At 44.1% G+C, this 27,976-nt stretch overlaps 1 protein-coding gene across 1 annotated transcript in view; it reads left to right on the top strand.

The window, feature by feature from the left end:
• sspo (SCO-spondin) overlaps positions 1–27,976 on the top strand; it is a 391,282-nt gene that overhangs the window by 205,031 nt on the left and 158,275 nt on the right. Inside the window, exons 44-51 of the mRNA XM_072450444.1 lie at positions 689–809; positions 879–1,006; positions 3,308–3,449; positions 16,393–16,558; positions 23,285–23,360; positions 23,433–23,451; positions 23,522–23,642; positions 27,037–27,244. Of these exons, the coding sequence (XP_072306545.1) occupies positions 689–809; positions 879–1,006; positions 3,308–3,449; positions 16,393–16,558; positions 23,285–23,360; positions 23,433–23,451; positions 23,522–23,642; positions 27,037–27,244 (981 nt within the window). The remainder of the gene's footprint in view (positions 1–688; positions 810–878; positions 1,007–3,307; positions 3,450–16,392; positions 16,559–23,284; positions 23,361–23,432; positions 23,452–23,521; positions 23,643–27,036; positions 27,245–27,976) is intronic.

Here is a 27,976-nt window from a genome sequence, read left to right on the forward strand (position 1 = left end):
GCTTCCAACGCGCGCATTCATGTTGTTTTTAGCCACATAACGCTAACATGCGGTCACGTAGCAGACTTTGATTGACAAATTATTTTAGCCAATAAGAATAGCTTTAGAATGCGGGGCGGGACTTAGGGGTCCCACACACAGAATCCTCTGTATTATCGTGCGTAAGGCTCAGGTAAGGCTGTAAAGAGACAGATTTCACGGCAGGATTTTGCGCATAACGTTTTATGATTTTATTAGCCTTTTGTGTAAGTTCTGAAGCCCTGACAGTGTTTGTATGCACATCTACGGAAACTAGAAGGCCTAAGCTTTCTAATGATGCATCACACTTGCATGTGGGCTGTAAGATCCTCTTTTAATAAGCAATGCCATTTGGGTATGTCCAACCATTGAGCACAGGGCGAAATAGGTGGATGGTAAACAGGTTAAATAAATATGAGTGTCACAGCAAAGGGTCTGAATACTTATGACCATGTGATATTTCGTTTTTTCTTTTTTAATAATATTTTTTTTCTGTCTAACTGGGGTGCTGACTGTACATTAATGAGAAATAAAATTCACTTTTTTTGATTTTGGCTTATGGCTGCAATTAAACAGAGTGAATACTTTCCGTACCCACTGTATATTCTGTATGTTAGGCCTACCCATTTAATTCCTGCTTGTGTTCATCTACTTGAACTGTGTCCTGTAGGGCTGGAGTCCAGAGCCAGAGGACTATAGAGACCTGCCTCAGCGTGGTCCAGAAGGTCACAACAGCAGCACACCAAGTCCCTTCTTACAGATCAATCTCCTGCAGCCACGTAACATCACTGGTGGGAGTTTGGTTATGGAATTAAAGCTATGATATTCTGGTCATTCATTTTATGCTGTGTGCTTTTCAGGTGTGCTGACTCAAGGGGGTGCTGTGTATGGCACATATGTTTCCAGCTTTTATCTACAGTTTAGCCCCGATGGCCAAACTTGGAATACTTACAAAGAGATTGTCTCTGATGCCCGACCGAAAGTCAAGGTTTGCTACTTTACAAATGTGTTACAAAGCGGTATGGTTATCTAAGTTTGTAAATCAGAACATTCTAAAGTCTGCAATGGAAGCAAAAGTGAAGTTATTAATGTCAGAATATCAAAAAATACGAAAAAATAGGGGTGGGGATTGAAGAAAATAACAAATGAATCGCAAATCTGACAGAAATTAATTTTCAATTGACATCACAATTAAAAACTCACCCTCATTAATTTCAATTAATTGTGATTAATCAAATTATTTTCTTTATTATGATTATGAGGCTCAGGCCGCCTGTGTGAAAAAAACTCTCAACAACGAGCATTAGGCCAACATCCATGACATCAGACACACAGGCCAGCGTGGGGAGCGGGCGTTGCCGTCGCCACCGCGGCTGGCGCAGAAAAGTTGGAAAAGCTTTTTTCGAAGGACCAAAAGAAACCCCGCATGATGTTTCGGCCAATCACAGAAGACGTGAGATTCTCAGCGAGACAAAAGCACGTGTACCGCTTCTGTCATTCTGACAGTTGAGTTTTGACAAGAAACATTCGTTTCTCACTAGAGCATCCTCTTGGTCATCTCACAATTTTATATTGTGAGAGGGGGTTCTCCACTTTATGGAGAAAAAAAACCAAGTCAATCCCTGTCAACAAAGATGCTCCTGGCAACTGAAGGTCCAAATAACCCTGATGGTCTTGATTATGAGCCTGTGTCCAATGGATAAAAAGGCCAAGAAGAGTTGATGTATCCATATGATTTCAGCATTATACTGCCATAAGCTAAAACTGTACACATTTTCATTAATATTGTGTATTATTCCATTGTCCATTGGTAATACATTTAAATGACTTTGTGTTTATTTATCATTTCCATTAAGTTTTTGGTAGCCAAAATTCAAATTTCTTGATGGTGGATAGGTCTATACACCATGTAATAGTAGGTTTAGGGTGCATGTACAATTGGAAATAATGAAGGTACGTCAAACCATCCTTGGAGGAAAATTAAACCTGAATGAGGCATATTTACCATCTCTTAAAAAAATCCTGGGGAGAGCACTGGGAACGCGCATAGCGATTTACAGCAGCTAATCAGAAAAGTTGTTTGAATCACTTCCTGGTTGAGCGAGTTGAGTCTGCATGGTGCTGGCGTAGCGGTTGAATGGGATGTGCTGTAAGGCCCGTGGACCATAAACAAACATGCCGCGACAGGTGACATTATTTGGAGAGTTCATAACTTCTACTAATAAACATACCAAAGGATGTTCAGGGACTAGAGGTGAGCAAGGTCTATCAAACTACCATCGTTTTATCAACGCGTACGTCGTACTGCAGCAAGCTTCAACCTATTTTGAGATGATCCCTTACACGATTAAAGGGGGGGAATTTACGCATCGCTTTTAACATTTTAACATATGCATTTTTCCAGCCCTAATAAAAACATTTAAATAGTTTTGGTAAATCAAAACCACTCAGATACATGTGAAGGATATCGGAGCCTGGTTTATAGTCACGACTTAATTTCCGATTAATCATCGAAAATGTGTCACGGTCGACTTCATTGTTTCTCCAGCCGCCTCCATTCAAGAATTGTTAAAGGTCCCATAACATGCAAAATCGACTTTTCAGAGCTTTTAACCTTCTTACATTGCTTTTTGTGCTTCATATATGTACCAGTGTTTTTTGATTGATTCCCGCAGTGTTTAGCTATATTATAGACTATCTCCTTTCCGCAAATCTCCAAACTGACGGGGGGTGGATGCAAGATCGCGTCATAACCACAGGCACGCGTCACCATCCCCCCTCCCCCTCCTCCACCCCCTCCCCCTTCCCCCTCCCGCCTGATGCGTGTGTGCCCGCCCTATAGATATATCTGTTCTGCGCACGCTGTAGAATTAACATCAGTTTTATTTAGGCTCAAAGTAGACTCTGTTAATCTTTTTTTTTAAAGTTTTATCGGTTGTCACTCACTCGCGCGGAGCGGCGCACGGCGGAGCAGACAGCTGTGGGGGACACACCGCTCTCTCTGAGACTACGTCATGGGTTGGGCGGGGGAGCCAGATCGCTCTTCGCAAGGGTGGGGGCGAATATCAAACCAAACCGTTTGCATTTCCGGGTTGGTGAGGGGGTCCAAGGTATGGTTGATATTTCTTAACTATTATGTTATGGGTGTTGCACAACCCTTATTATTATCAATTATACACTCAGGATAGATTACGGAACGTGAAAAAAGCATGTTATGGCACCTTTAACATTCTGATGACATTGTAAAGGATCTGTAAGAATGTGAAAGTTACCCCATGTCTCTCTCTAGGTTTTTATTGGTAACCTAGACGACCGGGGGCTTGCTGAAACCAGACTAAACAGAATGGTGTCGGCTCAGTACGTCCGCCTCCTGCCTCATGACTTTCAACATGGCATTTACCTTCGCCTTGAGCTCATGGGATGTGCTGATGGTATGGACTACTTTTACTTTTGTGTTTGCTTTTAAGACATGCTGTGGTACTAGTTTTCCTTAGCAGATGCAGGAAGGGACTGTTCCAGTATCAGAACAGGTACTGTGTGGTGGGCTGTCCGCAGCCTCATGCAATGAGGTCAATGACTGTGGATATGGGTCTGATGAGAGATTCTGTGGTGTGACTGCCTCCATGTTTAATGTGCTTATGTGAATAAGAAGGATGACATTCTGACAAAAGGAGGCAGCACACAGGGCTGGTGACAGAGTCCGCTACAAAGACGCGAAATATGGATTTTGCAGGAAGTACGGATCATACAGACCTGTAGCGCTGACGTCTGTGCTAAACCTCCAGCCACAACTCTGTAAAACTGATCATGTTTGTGCACAACACCAACCTCATCTCGGACGGGAATGAGTCTGTCTACAGGAGGGATGTGGAGATGATCGTGAACTTCTGGAAAGTCACAGCCCCCCATCCCCCTCTCACAATCACAGACTCCCCCATCGCCACTGTACCATCACCCAGGACTTCAAGTGGGAGCCCACCATCAGCTCCCCCATCAAGAAGGCCCAGCAGACGATATACTTCCTACGGCAGCTGAGGAAAGCCAAGCTGCTGGCAGAGATGATGGTGCAGTTCTACACGGCCATCAGTGAGTCCATCCTCACCTCCTCCATCACCGTGTGGTACGCTGGATCCACAGCCAGGGACAAACAGAGACTACAGCACATGCTGCGCTCTGCTGAGAAGGTAGACTTCCATTTCTGCAGGACCTGTACGTTGTCAGGACTCTGGGACGAACAGGTCGAATCACAGCCGACCCTTCTCACCCTGGATACGAACTATTTGAGCCACTCCCCTCCGGCAGGAGACCACAGTCCATCCGGACCAGAACCTCCCGCCACAAGAACATTTTCTTCCCCTTTCCTTTGGACTAACGGACACTTCTTAAACACTGTCACTTAAACCATATCTTATCACTCACTACACTGTTCACTTTCTGCACTACATATGTAAATTTCCCCATGTGGGACAATAAAGGATTATCATATCTTATCTTATCTTAAATTCAACTGTAAATTTTGTGTATAAAGTAAGCCTATTTTGATTTTTTATCTTATAGCCTATTTTTATTTTATCCAATAGTAGTTTTAAATTGTTTTTCTTTTTGACTTACTTAGGTTGTTTCATCATTGTTCATTGTTTTATGTTGCACCAAATCGCCAAGACAAGTTCCTATGTTTGTGAATTCTGTTCTTTGGCAATAAACCTTTTCTGATTCTCATTCTGACAAATTTAAGCGGACTGAGTTTGATTGGGGACCAAAGTTGCAACACTGTACATTTTATCAGTCGAACCAAATTTATCTCACCCTCGCCTACAGAAGTGCTGCAGAGAGAATCAGACTCAGGCCCAATCTCAATTCTCATTTATACCCCTACCCATTCCCCTTAGCCTCAAAATGACAGAGATGGGGAAGGGCAGACAGTACAGCCCTTGGAAATGAATAAAATAAATAAACTGAATAAAAGCCGGGGGGGGGGGGGGGGGTCGCGGGGGGTCGCGGGGGCAGCAGTCTAAGCAGGGACTCCCAGACTTCCTTCGCCCCAGTCACTTCTTCCAACTCCTCCGGGGAGATCCCGAGGCGTTCCCAGGCCAGCCGAGAGACATAGTCCCTCCAGCGCGTCCTGGGTCTTCCCCGGCGCCTCTTCCCGGTGGGACATGTCCAAAACACCTCCCCGGAGGCGCCCAGGAGGCATCAGAAACAGATGGCCAAGCCACCTCAGCTGGCTCCTCTCAACGTGGAGGAGCAGCGGCTCTACTCCGAGCTCCCCCCGCGTGGCCGAGCTCCTCACCCCATCTCTAGGGCAGGGGTGGCCAACCAGTCAGAGACTAAGAGCCACATTTTTTACTGTGTTACCGCAAAGAGCCACATCATACACATGGGCACACATGAACATCACCCCATCCCTTCCTCTTTCACACACACCTCTGCTCAGCCAAATTATTATTATTATTAACGATATCATGTCACACACAACCATGATAATGACAGAAATTGACTCCTACAGTACTAAGACCACAAGCCAGTCTTTTTCAACAATGAACATTGTGTCTCACACACACAAACTCTTAGTTCAACAAAGTCCAAAATCAAAAATCATTTACAAACCATATTGAAGTTCAATATTGGTGTTTTTTTTTAAGATGTCTTCCCGTATTTTGGACGGGGTATTTTGAAATGTGGACAGGCATTTGCGAGTGCAAGAACGGGGTCATTTTTATCAATAAATCTCAGAAAAAAGGGAATATTATCATTAAATCGGGCTGGGAAGCGTTTGATTAAAGTCCGCCTCGGCCCGCGCCATGACAGTTTACAAGTGAAAATTTGCATGTGTGCTTGGCTCTGATTGGCTGCCGAGCCGTGGTCCGGAGAATGCCGAAGCTCCACTTCCGTGCGGTTGAGCGGCGCACATGCGGTTGTGGCGAGACCGTCACCCCGATTCAGTAACTATTTTTCCTGTTCCAGCGGAAAATTGCCATGTGTGTTGGCCCAACGGTTAGTGACACAGCTTTGTGTGCAGAGATTCCTGAGATCGATCCCGACATGAACTCTTAATCTTGCATTTTTTTCCCCTCGTCTCCTAACTACATAGTAAAAGAGGACTAGAGAGGAATGCTGCCAAAACCCCTGAACTAATTTGTGATTGAAATAAATGGGAACATTTATTTGTTGTTTTTATTGGTGTTTCACTTTTACCTTTTTTTTTTACCTCGTCTCCCAACTACATATAGTAAAAGCTAGGAGATTCCATCTCCTGATGGCATATGCATATATTGATAATTATTAGACAAAATTGAATGATTTCCTCAACCCACGTTCAGGTTCAAGTCCGGATTCGAATCCAGAGGTTTAGGTTTAGGTCCGGACCTAATGAGTCCGGACCTGAACACATGCCATATTTGCATAATATTATAACAGCATAACACAAGACACTTGGCTCAATTAAGTTGAAGACACTTGAACAAGGACGACTATCAAACACAAGGCTTAACTGCAGAGTGAAATAAACTCAATTTATCTGGTTTATTCACTGTTTTTAACAGAAAATACAATTTACAAATCACAGGCTACTAGCTAGCTGCTAAACTATAGCTTAACAGTTAACACACATTCATGTGTTTTACTTGAGAAACAACTTCCGAACAAGAGCAAGTTGAGTATTGGTATTGGGGCAGCTGTTTCAGCTGATACTATGTTTGTCAAGTGTATTACTGGTTTGACTGGGCTGTTCCCCACACTTCAAGTTTAATGCCTTTAGGGTCTGATCAGGCGATCCAAGATGGCGCCGTGGATGGCAGCCTCGGCGTTTCTGTACAATTTGTTTTGTCTGTTTTTGCTAGTTATTTGTGCGTCTGCATGCTCTTACACCCGGGAAGAGCTCCTATCCATTCGGATCACAACTCCTATGGATACTGTTCCAGCTTTTTTAACATCAGCTGCAGCAATAACCAGTATTGTGGCTAAAGCCGCGAGACGCCGCAGAAGAGGAAGACGGGCTGGCGCGCTCGTGCGGCTGAGGAAGCGAGGCACGCGTACGCCCTTACCTGGGATCTTCTTGTCCAATGTGAACCTCGTTTATCCTCGCTGCTGTTTACATCCCGCCGAGCGCGTGCACGCAGGAGGCGGAGCGCGTGCTCGCGGAGCAGGTACGGAGCGTGGAAAACTCCTTCCCGGACTCCTTGTGTATTATACTGGGCGATTTTAACAAGGGGAATCTCACCAATGAACTACCAAAGTACAGACAGTGTATTAAAGTCCCGACCAGAGAGCAGAACACGCTGGATCACTGCTACACAACCATCAATAACGCCTTCCGTGCTGTGACCCGAGCCGCGCTGGGTGCATCAGACCACGTCATGATCCACCTGATCCCCACGTACAGACAGAGGTTAAAACTCTGTAAACCTGTAGTGAGGACTTCCAAGAGGTGGACCAATGAGGCAGTGGAGGAGCTTCGTGCGTGTTTGGATATTACAGACTGGGAGGTGTTCAGAGCTGCCACAGATGGTTTGGACGAGTACACGGACACTGTGACATCATACATTCAATTCTGTGAGGACAGCATCATACCAACACACACCAAAGTCACATTCAACAATGACAAACCCTGGTTCACACCCAAACTGAGACAGTTGAGGCGGCAGAAAGAGGCAGCTCACCGGGCCGGCGAAAGAGAACGCTACAAAGAGGCAAAGTACGGGTTTAGCAGGGAGGTATCGAGAGCTAGAGCCTGTTACAGTACGCGTCTGAAGCAGCAGTTCACCAACTACAAGCCCAGCGCCCCCCCTGCTGTGGACGATATTAAACTGGCACAACAACTTAACACTTTCTACTGCAGATTTGACTCCCCCTCCCCCACTGTGGCCACCTCTGCCATCCCAACCCCGGTCCCCCCCACCTCCCCCACCCCTCTTACAGTTCAGGAACAGGACGTGTGCAGACTATTCCGCAAATCCAATCCGCGAAAAGCTGCTGGACCAGACGGTGTCACCCCGGCCACCTTAAGACACTGCGCAGGCGAGCTGGCCCCCGTCTTCACTGGCATATTTAACACCTCCCTGGAGTCATGCCATGTCCCAGCCTGCTTCAAGTCGTCCATCATCGTCCCTGTCCCCAAGAAGCCCCGCATCACTGGACTTAATGACTACAGACCTGTGGCGCTGACGTCTGAAGTCATTTGAGCGCCTGGTCCTCCCCCACCTCAAGTCCTTCACCTCCTCCCTGCTAGACCCCCTGCAATTTCCCTCCAGAGCCAACAGGTCTGTGGACAACACCATCAACCTTGCACTCCACTTCACCCTGCAGCATCTGGACTCCCCGGGAACCTACGCCAGGATCCTGTTTGTGGACTTCAGCTTGGCTTTCAACACCATCCTCCCTGCTCTGCTCCAGGACAGGCTCCTCCAGCTCAACGTACCCGACTCCACCTGCAGGTGGATCACCAACTTCCTGACTGATCGGACACAGTGCGTGCGGCTGGGAAAGAATGTCTCGGACACACGGACCATCAGCACTGGAGCACCACAGGGCTGCGTACTTTCTCCCCTGCTCTTCTCCCTATACACGAACTGCTGCACCTCCAGCCACTCCTCCGTCAAACTAATCAAGTTTGCGGACGACACCACCCTCATCGGGCTCATCTCGGACGGGGATAAGTCTGCCTACTGGAGGGAGGTGGACCGGCTGGTGCAGCGGTAACAACCTAGAGCTCAACGCCCAGAAAACAGTGGAGATGGTCGCGGATTTCAGGAAAGGTAAACCCCCCCAGCTCCCCCTCACCATCTCGGGTTCCCCCATCTCCACTGTGGACTCCCTCCGCTTTCTTGGTATTACCATCACCCGGGACCTCAAGTGGGGGCTCACTATCAGCTCCCTCACCGGGAAGGCCCAGCAGAGGATGTACTTCCTGCGGCAGCTGAAGAAATGCCAGCGTAGATGATGGTGCAGTTCTACACGGCCATCATCGAGTCCATCCTCACCACCTCCATCACCGTGTGGTACGCTGGAGCCACAGCCAGAGACAAGCAGAGACTACAGCGCATTGTGCGCTCCGCTGAGAAGGTGATCGGCCGCAACCTTCCATCTCTGCAGGACCTGTACCTCTGCAGGACTCTAGGAGGTGCAGGTCGAATCGCAGCCGACCCTTCTCACCCGGTACACGGACTGTTTGAGGCAGGAGGCTACGGTCCATCCGGACCAGAACCTCCCGTCATAAGAACTGTTTTTTTCCCTCTGCCGTTGTACTCATGAACACTTCTTAAGCACTTTGCATTCACTGCACTGTCCACTTTTATTGCACCACATATTTTATTTTGTGTACATATCATGACTATTTTTAACTCTACCTAAACCATTTTAATACCCGGTAGTTATTTGTTATTTATTGTCCATTGTTTTTGTATTTATTGTTCAGTGTTATGTTTGTGTTGCACCGAACCGCCAGGACAAGTGCCTATGTCCGTGAATCCTGTTTATTGATAAATGGCAATAAACTTATTCTGATTCTTTAGATACATTTTCACTCTTTAATTTTGCAGATCCATTGGCATCAAAGTCATGTAAAAACCTTCAAAAACTAGCAACAGTCAACTAGAACCACTATAAATCAATCAACTTAGTGTGCGTGTGTGCGGTCTCTGGGGCGGAGCTAAGAGCGGGCTCTGGAGACGAGGTCGTTTTTGATGTTCCTGTTCCATCACCGTGGTTACGGACAACAGTAACCAACTCAGTTCAAGAAATAAAGTGACAACTTGTGAGCATTAAACCAGCATTACTGACCTGAGCGAGAAGTTACAATATTTACACCCAAACCAAAGCACAACCCGCTCCTTTAACAAGCGTCTTAAACTAACACACGAAGCGGCACAAGCGGCGACGCACGCGGCGGCTTAAAACGGTTCAATTAAGCCAGCGATCTTCCCGGCTGCCGCTTCAATGTTTGGGTCTCTCGCGTCTAATTGCGCCGGCTTCAACTTCTGCCGGGCGGAAGACGCGTGCGTCGCCGATAGCTCCGGGTGCGCCATTGACAGCGATGTCAGCGTTTAAGTCTTTTCCAGCGCAAATTTCGCGATCTATGGAAGGTTTCAGATAGTTTAGATTCTAGAACAAAAAGGATAATATGTGAGAGCTATATTTGTTATGAGTCCAGAACCGAATCACCGGGGTTTCGTTTTTTTTGGACCTGAACCGAGTCCGGATCCGGTCCTGCGGAGCGGTACGCATCCCTATAGCCTAATTATGGTTACATTGTGTTTCTATAGCCTAATTATGGTTAAACAAAAAAAAAACCTGTTTAATACTGATAATTAAAATAATACTGAATTATACAATTATTTAGATCTAGACGTAGATCTTTAGGCTTTGTCGAATATAGACCTAGATTAAATGTGAAAAGTGAAACACAAATAAAAACAACAAATAATTTTCCCATTTATTTCAATAATCAATTAGTTCAGGGTGTTTGGCAGCATTCCTCTCTAGTCCTCTTTTACTATGTAGTTAGGCGACGAGGGGGAAAAAATGCAAGATAATGAGTTTAAGTCAGGTATCGGTCTCAGGGACTTCTGCAGTCAAAACCGTGTTGCAAACCACTGGGCCAACACAGACTTCAGGTTTCAGCACAGCGCCCGTGCACAACATTAGCGTGCGGGCGCCTCCACATTTGTGTTTGGCACAACACAAACACAAATGTTGATATGAACGTAAAAGAGCCACATGAAACCAGGCAAAGAGCCGCATGCGGCTCGCGAGCCGCAGGTTGGCCAGCCCTGCTCTAGGGTATCTCCCAGCCACCTGGCGGAGGAAACTCATTTCGACCGCTTGTATCCGCAATCTTGTCCTTTCGGTCATTACCCACAGTGTTGGGAGAGTTCACTTTCTACATGAACTATTTCAGTTCATAGTTCACACATTTTAAAATGAACTAGTTCAGTTATTTTTTTCAATATTTTGCTCTAATGTTTCTAAATTATTTCCACAGCCCATATACAACCTTAGGCAGCAATTATTTTATTAGTTTAATGCTGAAACTATGTGTCAGATTTCATCTTCATATCCAATTTTGAATCCTTACCCAGGATTTACATTCACATTGAAGGGACAGCCTTCCCCAGAGGCAAAGTTTGCACAGAAATGCAGATTGTTCCCATTCTCACCAACCTTATCATCAAACTCACGTCGTAGAGCGACTCCTGCTGCTCTGTTGCTGTTGCTGCTTTTTGTTTTGATGCGCAGTACGGTGCGACACGCAAAATTTGTCTGCGCTATCGGCCTCTACAACTTCAGAGCTCTCACACTTGCCAGACATAGGCTCTTTTTGGGCAACATAACGGTGTGTTTTTGCCTGGAAGTCTATAGAAATCTGACACCTTATTGAACAAAATTAAAAAGAACGAACGTGCCGTTCACAGTCACCAGAATGAACGCGTTCATATTATCGTTCGTCGGCAGTAATACAGTGCGTTCAGTTCACGTTCACCAAAATTATGACAAGGCACAACACTGATTACCCAAAGCTCATGACCATATGTGACTGACCGTGGCTAAACCAGTTACATGTCTACCCGGAGACATTTTGAGTTATTCACAGATTCTGAGTGTGAGTGTGATTCTGAGTGTGAATTCAAAGCTTTCCAATGATGTCTCACTCATGTAGATCTGATCATATTTGAGTAAGTTGTGGTCATTTGAATGTATACAACTCTCAAACCCATTCACTGAGAAAACGGGGCTCAAAGTTTCTCACCTGTGTGAGGCCAGAGTCACAGGGGGGCTCATTTGCATCTCATTGAGATAAGCCCTCCCCCCTGTCACACTGACACCACCTTCCCCTACAGCTGTCACTGAAGACTCAAGAGGAGTGTTGTTATTGATGGTAACTGGACTTGAATCAGAATTAGAAGTTACTATATTAAAATGGAAATACTTGGATTACAAAAGGCCCTGAATAGAATCAAAGAATCAGAATCAGAATAGGGTTCATTGCATTTGTTGATAAACATAATTCACAGGTGATTCAGTGCAACACAAACAACAAAAGATAAGATAAGATAGCCTTTAATGTTACAACGCAGTAGATACAGGGGGAAAGGACAGATAACTTATAGGAAGTTTAAAAAACACTCTCACTTCACTTAATAGAAGAACTCTTATAAACAGATGCCAGGGCCAGGTATGAACTGCAACGGGTCCATGGCTTTGAATATATGAGCACTCTTCTGTGCTGTGACTCTCGGCTCTTGGGATCAAAGCTGTAAACAAATAACAGGACATTTAAGAAATGGCTAACTATTTCACATAAAACACTCATTAACAATTTTTTTTTTTTAACACAATGTGAGAGTTTCAATATAAATACCTGAAGTGCTGATAGCTCTTGATCTTTGGAAGCCGTCTGAAGAAGGGACTCAGATGCTTCTGCCAGTCGAAGTTCTTGACAAACACTTTGCCATCCGCCGTTCCAACAAGCTGTGGGATATTGAGGTGAGACTCAGGAGAGCTGTTTTCCACTACCTGATGACAAGGGCGACAATGTAAAAAAAATGAGAACAGAAGAAAAATATCTGCGCTGAAGTTTTGCCAGGCTAATGTTTACACATTACAGTAGTCAAATAATATAAACTAACCTCAGCGATGTCTTCCAAAGTGTCAACCCTGGTCTTCATGTATGCTTGTTTGATAAGTCCAAAGCCGCAATCAGGGGAGAATTTGGTGTGGCCAGCAATGAGGAAGTGGATGTCCATTGTGTAGTGAAGCTTGGCCCCGGCTGCAGAGGGTTGGACGGAAAGTGTATCTGTAGTAGACAGAGAGAGAGAGAGAGAAAGGAGATTAGATTAATACATATGACATTTGATTAAGACGTATATGTCTCTATAATTGCTATTCTGCATTTGCGCTATTATTAGTACCTGCTGTGCAAAGTCAAAGCTGTAATGCATCCTGATGTCTTTGCTTGCTGGCGGTGAGGGTCCGAAAGACAGCACATTAGATTCTGTTGTAGAGATCTGTGCGTGGCCTGCAGCTTCTGATGTGTGGGAGAAGCTGTTTCCACAGTGATCTGAAGCTTGATGTACAAACTGGAGGCTCACCTGAAAAACAGATGTTGCTTATGGTTAATTATACTCTAATCATTAAAACATGAAAATCACCAAAATAATGTTTTACACTTACCACGCTCCTTAGCAGACTTCACGTAGAGACAGGTCATGTCAGTCAGGGTGTCTTTGCCAATTCTGAAAAGGGAAAAAAAAGTATTAGGGTTAACAGTAATATGGGAATAACACGCTTCACAGATAACAGTTCACATTGTGACGTTAACGGTGTATTTAAGATGCAAAACGCGGAGATATTGGGACATCTGCCCTCGGCTAGCGGGGCTAGCTAGCTCACTTGAGATAACACGGCTCGTAAAAGCACGCCTTCCCACGCCGAAAAATAACCCGATAACATAGCAAAGTTTAGCTTACAACTTAGCTCCGAATAGCTGCGTTTAGCTCCAGGCTGTGGGGTAACAGCCGGTTTAGCACAATAAAACACACACAAAGCACGACCCACACAACCCACGGGCCAACCCACGCCGAAAAATAACCCGATAACATAGCAAAGTTTAGCTTACAACTTAGCTCCGAATAGCTGCGTTTAGCTCCGGGCTGTGGGGCTAACAGCCGGTTTAGTCTGCCATAAAACACACACAAAGCACGACCCACACAACCCACGGGCCAACCCACGCCGAAAAATAACCCGATAACAGGGTGATAACAGCAAGTAGTCACATTAAGCCCGTATTGCAGAGTGCACTGAAGCAACATGTTGGCTTAGCATTAGCTCCACCGGAGCAGACAAGTAAGATTCTAAAGTGATCACGAAACCGCCTTGAAACACAGCGTTAAAGCAATAATTTAGTAGTAAAGTAGGCCGACACAACAGTGTCCCCCACCCGGAGGCGTAGGGACGCGACCCTCTCGTCCACCGGGGTGAACACCAGAGAAGTGGAGCGTCCAGCCCCTCTCGAGGAGATAGGTTCCAGAGCCCAAACTGTGCGTGGAGGTGAGGCCGACGATATCTAGTCAGTACCGCTCAACCTCCCGCACAAGCTCAGGTTCTTTCCCCCCCAGAGAGGTGACATTCCATGTCCCCAGAGTTAGCCCCTGCTGTCGACTGCCGCCCAGATCACCACCCGTATGGATCCGCGGGTGGTGGGCCCACAGGAGGACGGCCCCATGTCGCTCTTTTGGGCTGTGCCCGGGCGGGCCCCGTGGGGAAAGACCCGGCCACCAGGCGTTCGCCGTCGAGCACCCAGCCCAAGCCTGGCACCAGGATTGGGCCCCGGTGACGCCAATAACTAACTGGCCTTGTTGTTGCATGTCTCATAATGGGCTTCTGAACCGCTCTTTGTCTGACCCGTCACCTAGGACCTGTTTGCCTTGATAGACCCTACCAGGGGCTTAAAGCCCCCGACAACATAGCTCCTGGGATTATTCGGGCGCTTAAACCCCTCCACCACGTTAAGGTGTCGGTTCAAGGAGGCCAACCATAAGCCAAAATGTGGCAGTACGAGTGTTTTGATATTGTTTGAATCATAAAAGTTGTCCAACAACGCCACCCCAATTTAAACTGGAGAAAATGAGTAAGACGCGAAGATAAGTATTACTGATGAGACAGAGACAGTTCCATAAGTTACAAAATGTTTATAATTTAAATATATACAGCTAACAGTTTAATAAATCTAATTTTAATCAAGACATAATTATATTTTTAAAACTATTTCAACTAAAAGTTAATATGCTACCACTCAACACCACACACACACACTAATGAACACACTCAATAAGACCTTGGGGGGGGGGGGGGGGGGGGGGGGGGGAGGCTTAGCCGTAGGGGTAAACAAATTGGGCAGTAACCTAATAATAAAACACCAAAACAACAAAATAGTGCACCACAAACCAAAACAAGGGAACCACCACCAGGGGAATCCACCACGGTGTCAGACCATCTATAACACAGGAAAAGGCATTAAAATAAGTACATAATTTGAGTACAGTTCAGCACACACATGACAAAGGCACAGTGAAGAGATGGTGGAGCAGTACCGCGCACCAAGCAGCAGAATCAGTCTATAGCGCGTCCATGTGCTTAAACGCGACACACCCACGCAGAGCTGGTACAAACCGTAGACCGGAGAGGTACGGAGGAGAATGCGGGCTCACACCTAAAGCGATATGGCCACACACACATATATATATATATATATATATATATATATATATATACACATAACTTTGCTCGTTTGCTCCTCTTTGGGATTAGGTGGATCAAACGATGATTTTAAAACCAAGTTCTGCAGCAGCAGTGTGGGTGCATCAGCTCAATGCGCTACCATACCCGTGTTTCCAACTTGTAAATTTTGCAAAAAAAAAGGGTCATATCAACTGCTGTAAGACGCAGCAAAAGAAGTTCACATGTCGGATATGATAAGCACAAGCTAAAAAATAGATGAGTTCACCTCATATGAAGAAGACAATTTTAACTAAAATATTAAAGAGAGAGATAATAGTAATAATAATAATTACTATTTGTTTATTTGGTCAGGACAGTACATTGTTACAGTTACATGCACTGGCAACTGCTGTTGTGATTGCGGGCGTTATAACCCCCTAACCCTGGAAAAAAATATGGTCAGAGGGGTACAGTGGTCATTACTTTGTTTAATGTCTTGGTTATAATAACTAATTTGTAAATCCCTATAAAAGTCCTCTTTCTCCAAGCCAAAGGATTCTTCAACATATCGAAGCTTTTCATATGATTATCTTTTACAATCAGGATAAAACTGTTATACCTTTTGTAATCCAGACCTTTAATCTCAGGCCAGTACTATTTGGTACATTTTAGTTGGTACATGTTTTGATTAGCTCCCTCCTTCCTTCCTTTTTTTTTTTTTCTTTGAAAGATTTTGTGTGTATAGGACAGGAGGAAAGTGTGAAATGGGGGAACGAGAAAGGGAGAAGGGAGGACATCCAGTAATTGTCGGAGCACTTGGAGCCTGGCATTCGTGTGCTGTGCCACAACCACTCGACAAAGGGATTCTTGACTTCCTCCAAAAGACTGTTCAGGAACCTCCAACATAACATTACTCTCAATATTTTTTCATTGAGCTTCATATTTTGGGTAACACCAGTTGCCCTTATTTGAGCTGAAATCATTTTTGTTTTTTCAATCTTTTATTGTACAAACTGACACTTGACTGATGTAAAACTATGCTAAATGTTTACAACATGAACTACCCAACCAAACAAAGTAATATGTAGAAAACAACCTATCTTTTGCACTAGAATAGGTTATTCAATAAAACATACATTTGATTCAATGTTTCCTTTGCAGGCAACCAATCCTCCATGACCCCCCGCAGCTGCCCCTTTGGCCAGTTCTCCTGCTCCAGTGGGATCTGCATCGATACAGGGAAGCGTTGTGATGGAGTGTCCCACTGTCCAGGAGGAGAGGATGAGATGGGCTGTCATCCACGTGACATCACCACACAGTCTGACAGGTCAGACTTACTGTGATTGCTCACTCAGGGTAATCAAGGCGAGCAGTGATTGACCAATAAGATATAAAATTACTGTGTATCACGCCTATATATAAATTGTTCTGAAACATATCCAAATAAGCCTGTTTTCCCTAATTTCTGTTGCTGAAGCTTGGCTGAAGTCATGGTGCCTTTTAGTCGTCACTACAGGCCTCTGCGCATTATTGCGCGGGTGGCTCAGCATGATTCTTATTTTCCACAGCAGCTCAGTCTGGGTGGCTGCCCACAAGTCCGAAGGTTTCCTCCGCTTGGGCTACGCGCACAATACCCAAGCAGAGGAAAACTAAACAACAGGGGCCCAGTCTAGTCATTCGGTTCCAACCCACAAGTCCGAAGGTTCACTAGTTCAAAGCGAGCGGGGAGCCCCAAGGGTCAACCCGACATGGGTTTTGGGTCTGATAAATGCACACATCCCCGGAGGTCAGCGCTCGTTTGCATGTGTTAGCTCTAGAATTGCCACAGTTATCCAAGTAACGGTAGAGCGATCAAAGGAACCATTACTGATTTAATGAGCATTCGCAGTTTCACTGTACCGGCCGTGTGTACTTAGACTTGCATGGCTTAATCTTTGAGACAAGCATATGCTACTGGCAGGATCAACCAGGTAACCCTCGGTGGCGGGGAACTCCCCACTTCGGAATTGTGAACCTTCAGACTTGTGGGCAGCCACCAGTCATTCTTCTGACAATAAGGCGGACATTTTATCGTCTCCGGGATTAAACTGTTGTCCAGTAGGCATTCTTCGAAAGTTGAATTTCCTTTTTGACTACCAACTACGGTGATCGGATAACGCATATTTCTATACTTATGATCAAATGAAGGCGTAGAGTGTAGGATTCGAGTTGTTCCCTTGTTATTTTTATATACACGGTACAACTTCGGACTAGTGAACCTTGGGACTTGTGGGGTGGAACCTCAGTCTGTGACCGTATTCACATGTCTGGTGGTCTGAGCATGTGTTTTTCACCCTCGAACGTCACCAGAAGAGTTGCAGTGAAAGAGAACCCATGTCTCTATTTTCTGTTCCTTAATTCCTTACAGATGTGGTGGAACTTTGCTCATTGTTGGCAAACCTCGTAGGGACTATCTGGGGCAAAGAAGACTCGCTTACCTTTGTACTGGAGGTCTCCTTTAATTGCAGCCTTCATTTAATTGCAGCCTTCATTACATGTTCCTTCACACAATCATTAAGAAACTTCATTTTCAGGCCTTGTGGTTTATCAGTTGCCGGTCTTGGTTTTCCCAGGCGATGTGATCTTTCTATTGTGAAGGAGGACCTGTTCAATTTATCTGAGAAAACAAGAGCGGACGTGGTCGTGTAGATCAAAAGAATGTATTACCTGAAATTACAGACTAATACAAATTAAAACAGTGCAAGCTCTCCCTAACGTGCACGGAGTCCAGCAGTTGCTCTGACTAGCAGTCTACCCCTCGCACTGGGCAATATGAACAGACAATATGAATATTCATGAAGGTTGATTCTGTTTCCTTCTTGTTGCAGTACTTCTTCCGCCGACTGTCTCTGGTCCGCATGCTTCCTTATATGGTAGTTGTTGCTCTGCCACTCATATAGAAAGAAGACATTACAGAACTGTCTGGAACTTACATCCTTGTTGTTGGCCTTTGCGTGACCTTAACAGATTGCAGATAGAGCAAGAAATTAAATGTGGTAGCATTGCGCTTGCGTCTTTGTTTCTTCCTGATTAATCATAGAAGCATAAGCTTAATAAAAGTGATTATTTACAACATACCTCAACTCCTTTGGAATGATCTTCAGTATCATCTCCCTTGTCTCCCTTGGGTCTACGTGATCTGGACTCCAGATCCAGGATCTTACTTTCATATTCTTGTTTTCCGTCTGCAGCATCATCAGCTGGGCCAAGATCGCCTTCATCTTGGCCCTCAGTGTCTGCAGCTCATCTTTAATGTCTGAGATATGCTGTTCAGCTTCTTCGATGCATGCTCCGTTTCCTCCCCTCTCTTTCTCCCTTGGGTCGCTCTAATCATTGCTCTAATTTCCGTTCTGAGCGATGCCATATTACGTTGCATTTCGCTTTCTATTTCACACATCATCAGTGCTAACCAGTGCAGCGTTACCTCTTCTCCTTACTCCAGCAGTATTACGCCTTGGGATTCTTTATCCAGGCTGGCGGAACCCCGTCTTGTTAGCTTGCAAGATGGGCGATTTTTTTATGGGTCCATGGGTCGGCTGCTTTGTTTTGGTACCGTAGTTTTACCAGGCTTGTGTTTCCGTTGTCCTCTCATTCCTTGTTCATTTTTTCTTATCTTATCTGTTATTTTGTGGGTCAAACTATATTTTTAATACTAGTTTCTGCAGCAGCGGGGCAGCTTGTGCACACTGCCCGTTTCTAAAACCTAAAGGCTAACATGACTCTCCATTTGTTCAAGAAAATCATGAAGCATCCTATTCCAATTTCATCCTGATTGTTTCAGACCATACAGTGACTTATTGAGTTTACACACAATTTTTTGTTCTGATTTTCACTGGACCTCAAACCCTTCAGGATGCTCCATATGATTTTCAGTCAATAGGGGCATGGAGATAAGCTGCTTCCGTATCCTGTCACCATGGCAACATTCAGAGGTCATCTGCAGGTCACTACATATGCATCAGGCAGGCCTTTTAAAACGTTTGCTGTCAATAAGCCGTCACTCAATGTCTCCGTGATCTTAGTCTAGGCGCGAATACTATAGTGCGTGATGTTCTCATTCAAACTTATTATGCGCTGCTTCCCCTTCCCCACGTAATGATCATGGTGGACTGTAGAGCTCTCCTTCCATCCTCAGCGGCATCTCTCATTACAAGGGACAAGTGTTTATCATCCAACACCTGAATCAGAACTGCACACGCAGCGGGGGCTTCACTCAGATAGGTGCTCTTGAGGTCAAGCAAATGCGATTGTGCCAAAAACTTGGTTTCCCACAGTTCATAGTTCTTCTCATCTCCGTCAAAATACAAACTGTTTCATGAGCTCCCAAACTCTTTACTGGGGCCATAACCGGTTGGCGCAGCCATCACAGTAAGAGCTCTCTGAAGCCTTGTCCTCTGTTATCCGGCCTTTCTAGCTCTTACTGCGATGACTGTGCCAACAGTACGCGCCTCCTCTTCTTTGGCCAACACGGTAGGGTCTCTCTATTTTGAGGAGGGCGACACCTGTGTTGTCAGAAATGCACAGCTCTTTCTGCCACTTGCAAGTAGCATCCGCCCAGATCCCTTAACCAGTGGTTAACGTTGGGAGGTGGTGGAACCATATTTTTGACGCATGGTGATGCATGTATTGACAAGTACTGTATGTGAATGTATGAGATGTAGACATAGACAAATTAAGTAAATTTTTTAAATCCCACAATAAAGCAGGGAGGTTGGGGCTCCGTCTGAAGAACATATAGGTAGCAACCTGGTGTAGTATACATAGGCCAGGTGTGGGCCACTTTTTTAAGTCAGCAAGGCTTAAATCTAGTAGGTTTGTGGACATGGTACAATGGCTGGTTGTTTATCAATGTAATAGGCCTAAATGTTGATCAAATGTTAAATATTTAAAATAAGATAAGATAAGATAAGATAAGATATTCCTTTATTGTCCCACATGGGGAAATTTCATTGGTGCAACGCAGGTAGATACAGAGGTAGATACAGAAGAACAGATCACTTATAGGAAGTCTGAAAAACACTTTCAGTAGAAGATCTCCTATAAATAAATAAAAACTCCCATAGACAAATAAATAAATAAATGCCATTGCATGTGATCCCGACAGTAATTGCACATGAATATGTGTCACGACAGCACATAGATTGCACATGAATTTCACAGTAATTGCACATATGACAGAATTGCACATCAGTATTAGGTTAGGTCAGTATTGCGACGGGATAACGTGACGATCTCCGGGTAAGACGACTGTTCCTTTGTGGAAACGCGGTACGGCGCCGGGCGGGGGGGGCGGGGGCGGGGCCGGAGCCGGGGGACTCAGAGCCAAGACACATCGCAACGACACGACAAAAACACTCAATCCAGCCGAATAAAGTCAAAACAAGTTAATTTAAAGCGATTCCAGTGCGTGTCCCGATCGTTCGTGAAGTTCCTCTTTCATATAAACGTGTATATAAACGTGTACCGACGACACGCCGTACTTTAGCGCGGCCGGAGGGCGCGGGGGGGGCTGGTGGGCTCGCTCGGAGCTAGCTCACGTCACAACAACACAACGAACGCAACGAAAAACGCTCAAATCCAGCCGAAAAAAGTCAAAAACAGTTGAATTAAAAAACTATTCCAGCGCGTGTCCCTATCGTACAGTAAAATAGAAAAAACATATTAACTATATTTACAAAATATAGGAGATAAAGCACAATAAGTGTGAGAAAGAAGAGAGAGCGTTTACACCGGGCTGCCAGCTGTACCAGCGCCTTATGACGTATGTGTCAATAAGCATTATATAAAGGGCATGTTGAAATAAAAGGTGGCCTATGAATCTGCAATAAGAACATTGGCAAAGGTATTCTATAGGCCATTTTAATTTGGTTGAATTTGATATAATTAGGCCTATTTGACATGTGCTAGACTAAAAATCTTCTCAGCCCAGGAACTGAATATTAACTGTAATAGGCCTGTAAAAGGTGTTATTTAGTTTTAAACAACATTTTGCACATTCCTTTCTCTGCAGGATTTTGTCAAAGATCTTTGCAGCTATTTTGCATCATTTTAGTCTCATATTTGGTAATAGACAGAAGTTCCATGGTAACACTGAGGGGAGGGGCTTGACAAACTCTCGGCTTAAGTGTTCACAAGTTTGGACTAACAATATGCTACATTGCGAAGGATAGAGAGTTAAACAGGTATGACACTCTCTTCACCTGTCTTCTCTACTCTCTCCTGCAGTGCACTGCGCAGAAGGTCTGCGATACTGTGTGCGGCTCAATTAAAGACAATGCTGCTGCTAAAGACACAAATGCTGCTCATGTTATGACATCAGCTCGCTGTAACCTGCATTTACAGCGCACGGTCTTCTGTTCGTGTAGCAACTTGCTCCGTGTGTAAATCAATAGCGAGATGTTAGATGACTGAGCCCACAGCCTGGTTTGTGGACAGAAGCTTCAGGAAACTAATCCAAACAGGACATAACTTTTATTCACGTGTCTTCTCATATTACGTCATAAGGCGCTGGTACAGCTGGCAGCCCGGTGTAAACGCTCTCTCTTTTTTCTCACACTTATTGTGCTTTATCACCTATATTTTGTAAATATAGTTAGTATATTTTTTCTATTTTACTGTACGATAGGGACACGCGCTGGAATATTTTTTTAATTCAACTGTTTTTGACTTTTTTTCGGCTGGATTGAGTGTTTTCGTCGTGCCGTTGCGATGTGTTTTGGCTCCGGCCCCGCCCCCCGGCTCCGGCCCCGCCCCCCGGCAGGCGCCGTACCGCGTTTCCACAAAGGAGGAACTCATGAAACTGCGGAGAAAAGTCGTCTTACCCGGAGATCGTCACGTTATCCCGGCGCAATACTGACCTAACCTAATACTGATGTGCAATTCTGTCATATGTGCAATTGCTGTTGGAATTCATGTGCTGTCGTGACACATATTCATGTGCAATTACTGTCGGGATCACATGCAATGGTATTTATTTATTTGTCTATGGTCGTTTTTATTTATTTATAGGAGATCTTCTACTGAAAGTGTTTTTCAGACTTCCTATAAGTGATCTGTTCTTGTGGATCTACCTCTGTATCTTCCTGCGTTGCACCAATGAAATTTCCCCATGTGGGACAATAAAGGAATATCTTATCTTATCTTATCTTATCTTCTCTCCTCACAAGGCAGAGTTTTCAACTTTACTTACTTATTTAGCCTACCCTAAAAATAACATGGTGGTGTTTGTGCGTAGCTCTGTGCTCTGGGGCAGCTGTGTGAGAGGCTGTGGAGGAGCAGAGGTGCACAAGCACTTTTTTTGGACCCTTGACCCAAAACTGGCTCAACCCAAAACAACAGATCGGGAAATTCAATCTATTTTTTTCTTTTTTTCAATCACTTAAGGTACACACACTCCCTTATGGGAATTCCACGTCAAATCTTGTGTTGTATTTTGACTTTATTTCAGCTTTAATCCACGCCATCTCAGCCCTGAGCTCACTCTGCTCACGCTATATGGAAATTGGCAAAGCCATTTTTTGGTTGAGCGTTGCTTCATTTCTCTTGCACCTGCAGTCCCCCGTCTGAGGCTGCTAACGTTAGCTTAGGAGACAAATTATTCTCGACGGTTCAAATCTGTAAACTTAGTCTGGTTGGATGTCGAAGTACTCTTTCCTTATGGTGCCTTTTTCAAACTTACTATTACTCCATTACTGTTGCTTCTTTAGTTTGGCATTGTCAGGGGTAAATTAGGTTTTTAGCTCAAAGATAGTGGCCGACTACACCAGCGCCATGTTGGAAAGTTCCCAATAATTATGGAATCTTAAAGGATATGGTTTTAAACATTAGAATTGTATTTTTCCAGCTGTCACACCACAGGACAAACTGGTGCACATTCAAAGTTTTGCAGAAAAAAATATGATAAATATATTACTTTTGTCACACCAGAAGCATACCTTTGGATTATTACATTCAATGTCTTGTATCTTTTTCAGATATAAACTTTTTTAGTAACTGTAGTGTATTTTTTTTACAGCCCACACACACCGACCCCCGCTCCACTCAGGACTCCCTCCAAAGCTGCCGTCACCCACCCAGCTGTCACTCCAACTGTAAGAAACCCCCTTTTCTAGCACTATTCTTGCTGTCCAACATCTCATGAATTTCAAATCCTTTCTTTTCAGCATGGTCCCAAGTATCAGGGTGAGTTCATAACCTTTTCATTTGCATGTATTTAGAGAGATTTCCCTTACACCTGTCTTTTCCCCTGTAGGAGTCTGCTCTTCTCCTTTGGGACTGGAGGATGGAAGGATTCATTATGGTCAGCTGACCTCATCCACACATCGGGAGAACAACCCAGCTGATGCTGGGCGGCTTTACATTGTGCCCAATGTGTGAGTCAAAATGTATTTCCTTGGTTTGGTTTTAACTGTGATAGACGTGAAGCATGACCACTAATGACCAGGGTTGCCAGATTTTTAGAGAACAAGAAGCAACCAAATTAGCTAGTTAGTTAAAATAAGGTGAAAAAAATAACTTAACTAACACTAACCCACGGGAAACATTCCAAAATATATATTTTAGGATCGGGAACTTTGTTGCCTTAACGCGATGCATCATTCTTTTCCCTTTAATCACGTTAAATTAAATTAAAATTGAAGCAGAGATATTGCATAAGCACATGCTTATGAAAATGTCTACGAAACTGAACAAGAGGAATAATGCCACAAGAACCGGGGTAGCCATGGAATAGCTAAGCTAACTGGCCTCGCTGCTCTGGCCCCTACCTCCGCCAGCACTGGGTCTGGGTCAGGACCAGGAGAAAAAAAATGAATATATATATATATATATATATATATATATATATATATATATATATATCGGCTTTTTTACAACGTTAAAAGATACTTGACGAGAACGCACTGAGAATCAATCGCGGGAGTAAATATTGCGATATATCGCAATATTTTGGCACACCCCTAATAAATAGTGTCAGATTGATATATTTGGCCAATGGTTCCAAGTCCACAGCAAACAACAGGGGGGATCCAGTTACAGCCTTGCCTCACCCCTCCTTCCAAAGTCAGGGGGTCTGACAAGTGATAGAATTTTGATTCTTGATGTTGGGCTGTTGTAAAGAGCCCCAATATTTGTTATGATTATTAGATCGTCTATTTTAAATTTGCCCAGCACTTTAGAAAAATAAGGCTGCTGACAAAATCAAAAGCTTTCTCTAGACTTATCATTACTTTGTTTTGTTGCTTTTGTATTTGGTTCATTATGTGTGAAGATTGTATTTATTTATTTATTTATGTAATTATTTATTCTAGGGACAGTGCATATTAATAAACATTTCTATAAATATGCCAGAATTAGCCAAAAGACTATTTTTCATCTGTAGTCCCATGAGAGCTTTTACAGTCAGCCTAAAACAGGGCATAAAAACATGCAAGGATTTTACATAGAAGTTAGAAATATATACACTTACACAGACACAGACACATTCAATCATCCAGGTACAGACCAACAGACACATAAACGATCAGATACAGACGCCATGGAAAACAAACAAACACAGACACATGCAAGTACAGGGCAAGTGGCCTGCAGGGGGCAGCAGAGAGAGCAAGTGTAGTTAGTGTTGACAGATATGGTTTGCAATGAGCCTTTGTTTTAACTGTATATTGAACGTGTGGTACGAGTTTGCATTTCTGAGTTGTAGGTGTGAGTTTCTAGTCAGAGGAAGCGCGGACAGAAAAAGCTGATCAAATGCTTTGCGTTTCTTGACAACTCTCAAAGAGTAGTCATTGAATTAAGAGGCTCGTTTTGCCTGATATGGTCCTCGGCAAGATGTCTAGATAACACCATGACACGCTGTTTATCACTGACGTTATAGAACTTCAGGATAATCGCTGGTTTGGGGCCGGTTTGGGAACCAGGGAGCATTGTGCAGAGTCAAACCTTGTTTTCCTAGCTTTTGTTGGAAGTTTTAGATATTCGGGGATCCAAGCTTTACTACATCTTTCCCTTCAGTGTCCCCTGGAAGACACTCCACAGATTACCTCTGTGATTATGATTCTCCAGGTCATCCACTTTTTCAATCAGGACACATACCTGGCTTGTCAAATCTGCCACGTTGGCTTGCAAATTAGATTTAATTTTTGGTATCATTTGAACACCTTTGACCCTGAGCAATGATCTAATCAGATACCATGTCTCAGAGACCAGTCAGCAAACACTTCCCTGCCTCAACTGTGACCTAACCAGCATGTGACACTTTAATTGTCTTTTTGGACATTCAAGGCGCCATCATAGTCAGAATCGAACAAAAAAAAAGAACAAAAGGAATTCTGTCGAAGACCAGAGATATACGCAGATGGTCTGGAATAAACATTTGTGAATGTCACCAACAGTGCTGAAGTTATTGTCTCTTCTCTAAACTGGATATAATCTCTGAAAGCCTAGTGTGGGATACCATGTGAATACTGCTATCACTGTAATTGTTTTAACGCTCTAATTTCATCACAAGTGATCCTTTGCAGTGTACTTGCAAGTAAAATTTCTGTTACATATGTTTTCTAACATGTTTTGTGTTTTAAACAAGTTCCTTCCTAAATAAAGATCTGATGTGGTGTAATGATGATTTAAACTGGGGTTTCTTACTAAAGGAGACATTTAGACATGACAGCTTTAATCAGGAAAACTCCTGAACATGGAGCTCTGTTTTGTTATTTCCCCCCCGTTAAACTAAGGCCGTGGCCAGGCCTCATTTAACTTTACCCGCTGATTGTGACCAGTGCGGGCCACCTTTTGCAAGCTATTCTTACTTTTTACACTTTTAATTGACCTTCAAAGTTTTTGTTTTATTCGTTAACAAGATTTTTGTTAAAAGGCTAATGCAGAGAGTAGACATTAGATTACTCTCCAGTTGAGATATTCTAGCTACATCAGAACGCCCTCTTCTGGAGAGCGAATGGGGAACATCAGCTGGACCCATCATCACCTATCCTTAGATCATCAGCTGACCTCGCCTGCTTCAGCGCATTAAAACAAGCGTCAAGAACCACGAGTGATCTGGTTCTTGCTGGTATTTGACTGAGACGGATCAACAGTGTTTTCCACTGTTTCAGAGTTATAGTGCAAAATAATTCTTTCAAATGACTGAATTAGATATTTCCCTTTTGAGACAACATTTCCCTTTTGAGACATCATTTTGTTAGTCTTGGATTCTAAATCATGCATTTCTGCCAGGGGTGCATCTATCTTTGCGCCTACTGCCTTTGGAATCTTATCAGTTATCTTTCGCAAACCCGCCATAATCACTGGGTCTATCCCACACCTGTCTAGCCCGGTTCTTGGTGGTGTTGTTCTTGTTCGTGTTCAGTTTCTTTGACATGTTTCCAAAGTAAGTGTCCAAGCTCATTATATGTCTGCTGCTCCCACATAGAATTATCAAAACACCCCAGGTGATCACGTCGAAAGATGGATAAATTCAATGGATTCGACAACATCCCCACAGACACATCTATTATCTACAGACTCATTTTTTTATTCATGGAAGTGTAAAGATGAATAGACAAACACACTGACTATTATGAACAACTTTTTCAAGACATGCATTGTCTGAATTTACAATTTAGTGCATAATATTTAAGAAAATAATGTAATTGATTGTGGTAAACTTTAATTAATGAGGTCTGTTTTTATCACAATTAAATTTGGTCAGATATGCAATTAATACCTTTATTGTTTTTTGTCGATTCCCGCCTGCCACCTGTCCTCTTTCAGTAAGGTGATGGAACCTGGCTGGAGCCCTCTGCCCACAGACCCTCAGCCGTACTTTCAGGTGGACTTCCTGCAGCCGATCTGGGTGTCAGGAGTGGTGACCCAAGGCAGTGAGCGTACGTGGGGCTACCTCACCAAGTACCGCCTGGCCTTCTCACTCAATGGCGAGCACTTCACAGACTACACAGAGACAGGGAAAGCTCCACCAAAGGTAAATAGCAAAGTGGACTGGCGCATTCACTATTTTATTCTGTAGCTGTTTAGAAACCCAAATTACCAACAACGCCACCTGAAGTTTTGGCTCAGGACCAATTTAAAGCATGCACGAGGCAAGGTTTAAGTTGTATTACTGATACATTATTAGTACAATCATAAATAGTTTCACAGTTCATTGTTTTCATAGTCCATTTAGTTTGAGACAAGTTGTAAAAGAGTCCACAAAAAGGCAAGACAGGGTCTTCTCAGGGCACCTACAGAAGAAGAAACGTATGACCACACTGATAGAACTTCACTAGGTTCTAATCTAAAGCAGGCCACAAACCTGAAACGAGATGGGTGTAACACACGGCGCAGCTAGCGCTTGGACAGCGAGGCTTTACGCCGTGGTAGCCGCCCGGCAAACGGCACGGCGTACATCCCGGAGGTCGCACACCACACGCACCCATGGTAGCACCGCGGCACACTAAATTGACACTAGTTACATTTCATACAGGGTTATCTCGTTCAAATGGTACTAAAGCTAAAATACCTGGACTGAGGAGCGATGTGGAGCAACCAGGAAGTGTGTGAGGTCAGAGGGCGACTGTTGTTAAAGACTTGTGATTTTAATGCATTTTTTCCTCGTTGTGTGAAGCACTTTTAATTGTCTTTGTATTGTACGAATTGTGCTCTACAAATAAACTTAGACAAATAAACAACCATAGAACTGACCTGAGATTCAAGG

The sequence above is a fragment of the Eucyclogobius newberryi genome, unplaced genomic scaffold, assembly GCF_026437365.1.
Source record: "Eucyclogobius newberryi isolate DKJ021-1_F unplaced genomic scaffold, fEucNew1.0.hap1 SCAF_18, whole genome shotgun sequence".
Lineage (NCBI taxonomy): Eukaryota > Metazoa > Chordata > Actinopteri > Gobiiformes > Gobiidae > Eucyclogobius > Eucyclogobius newberryi.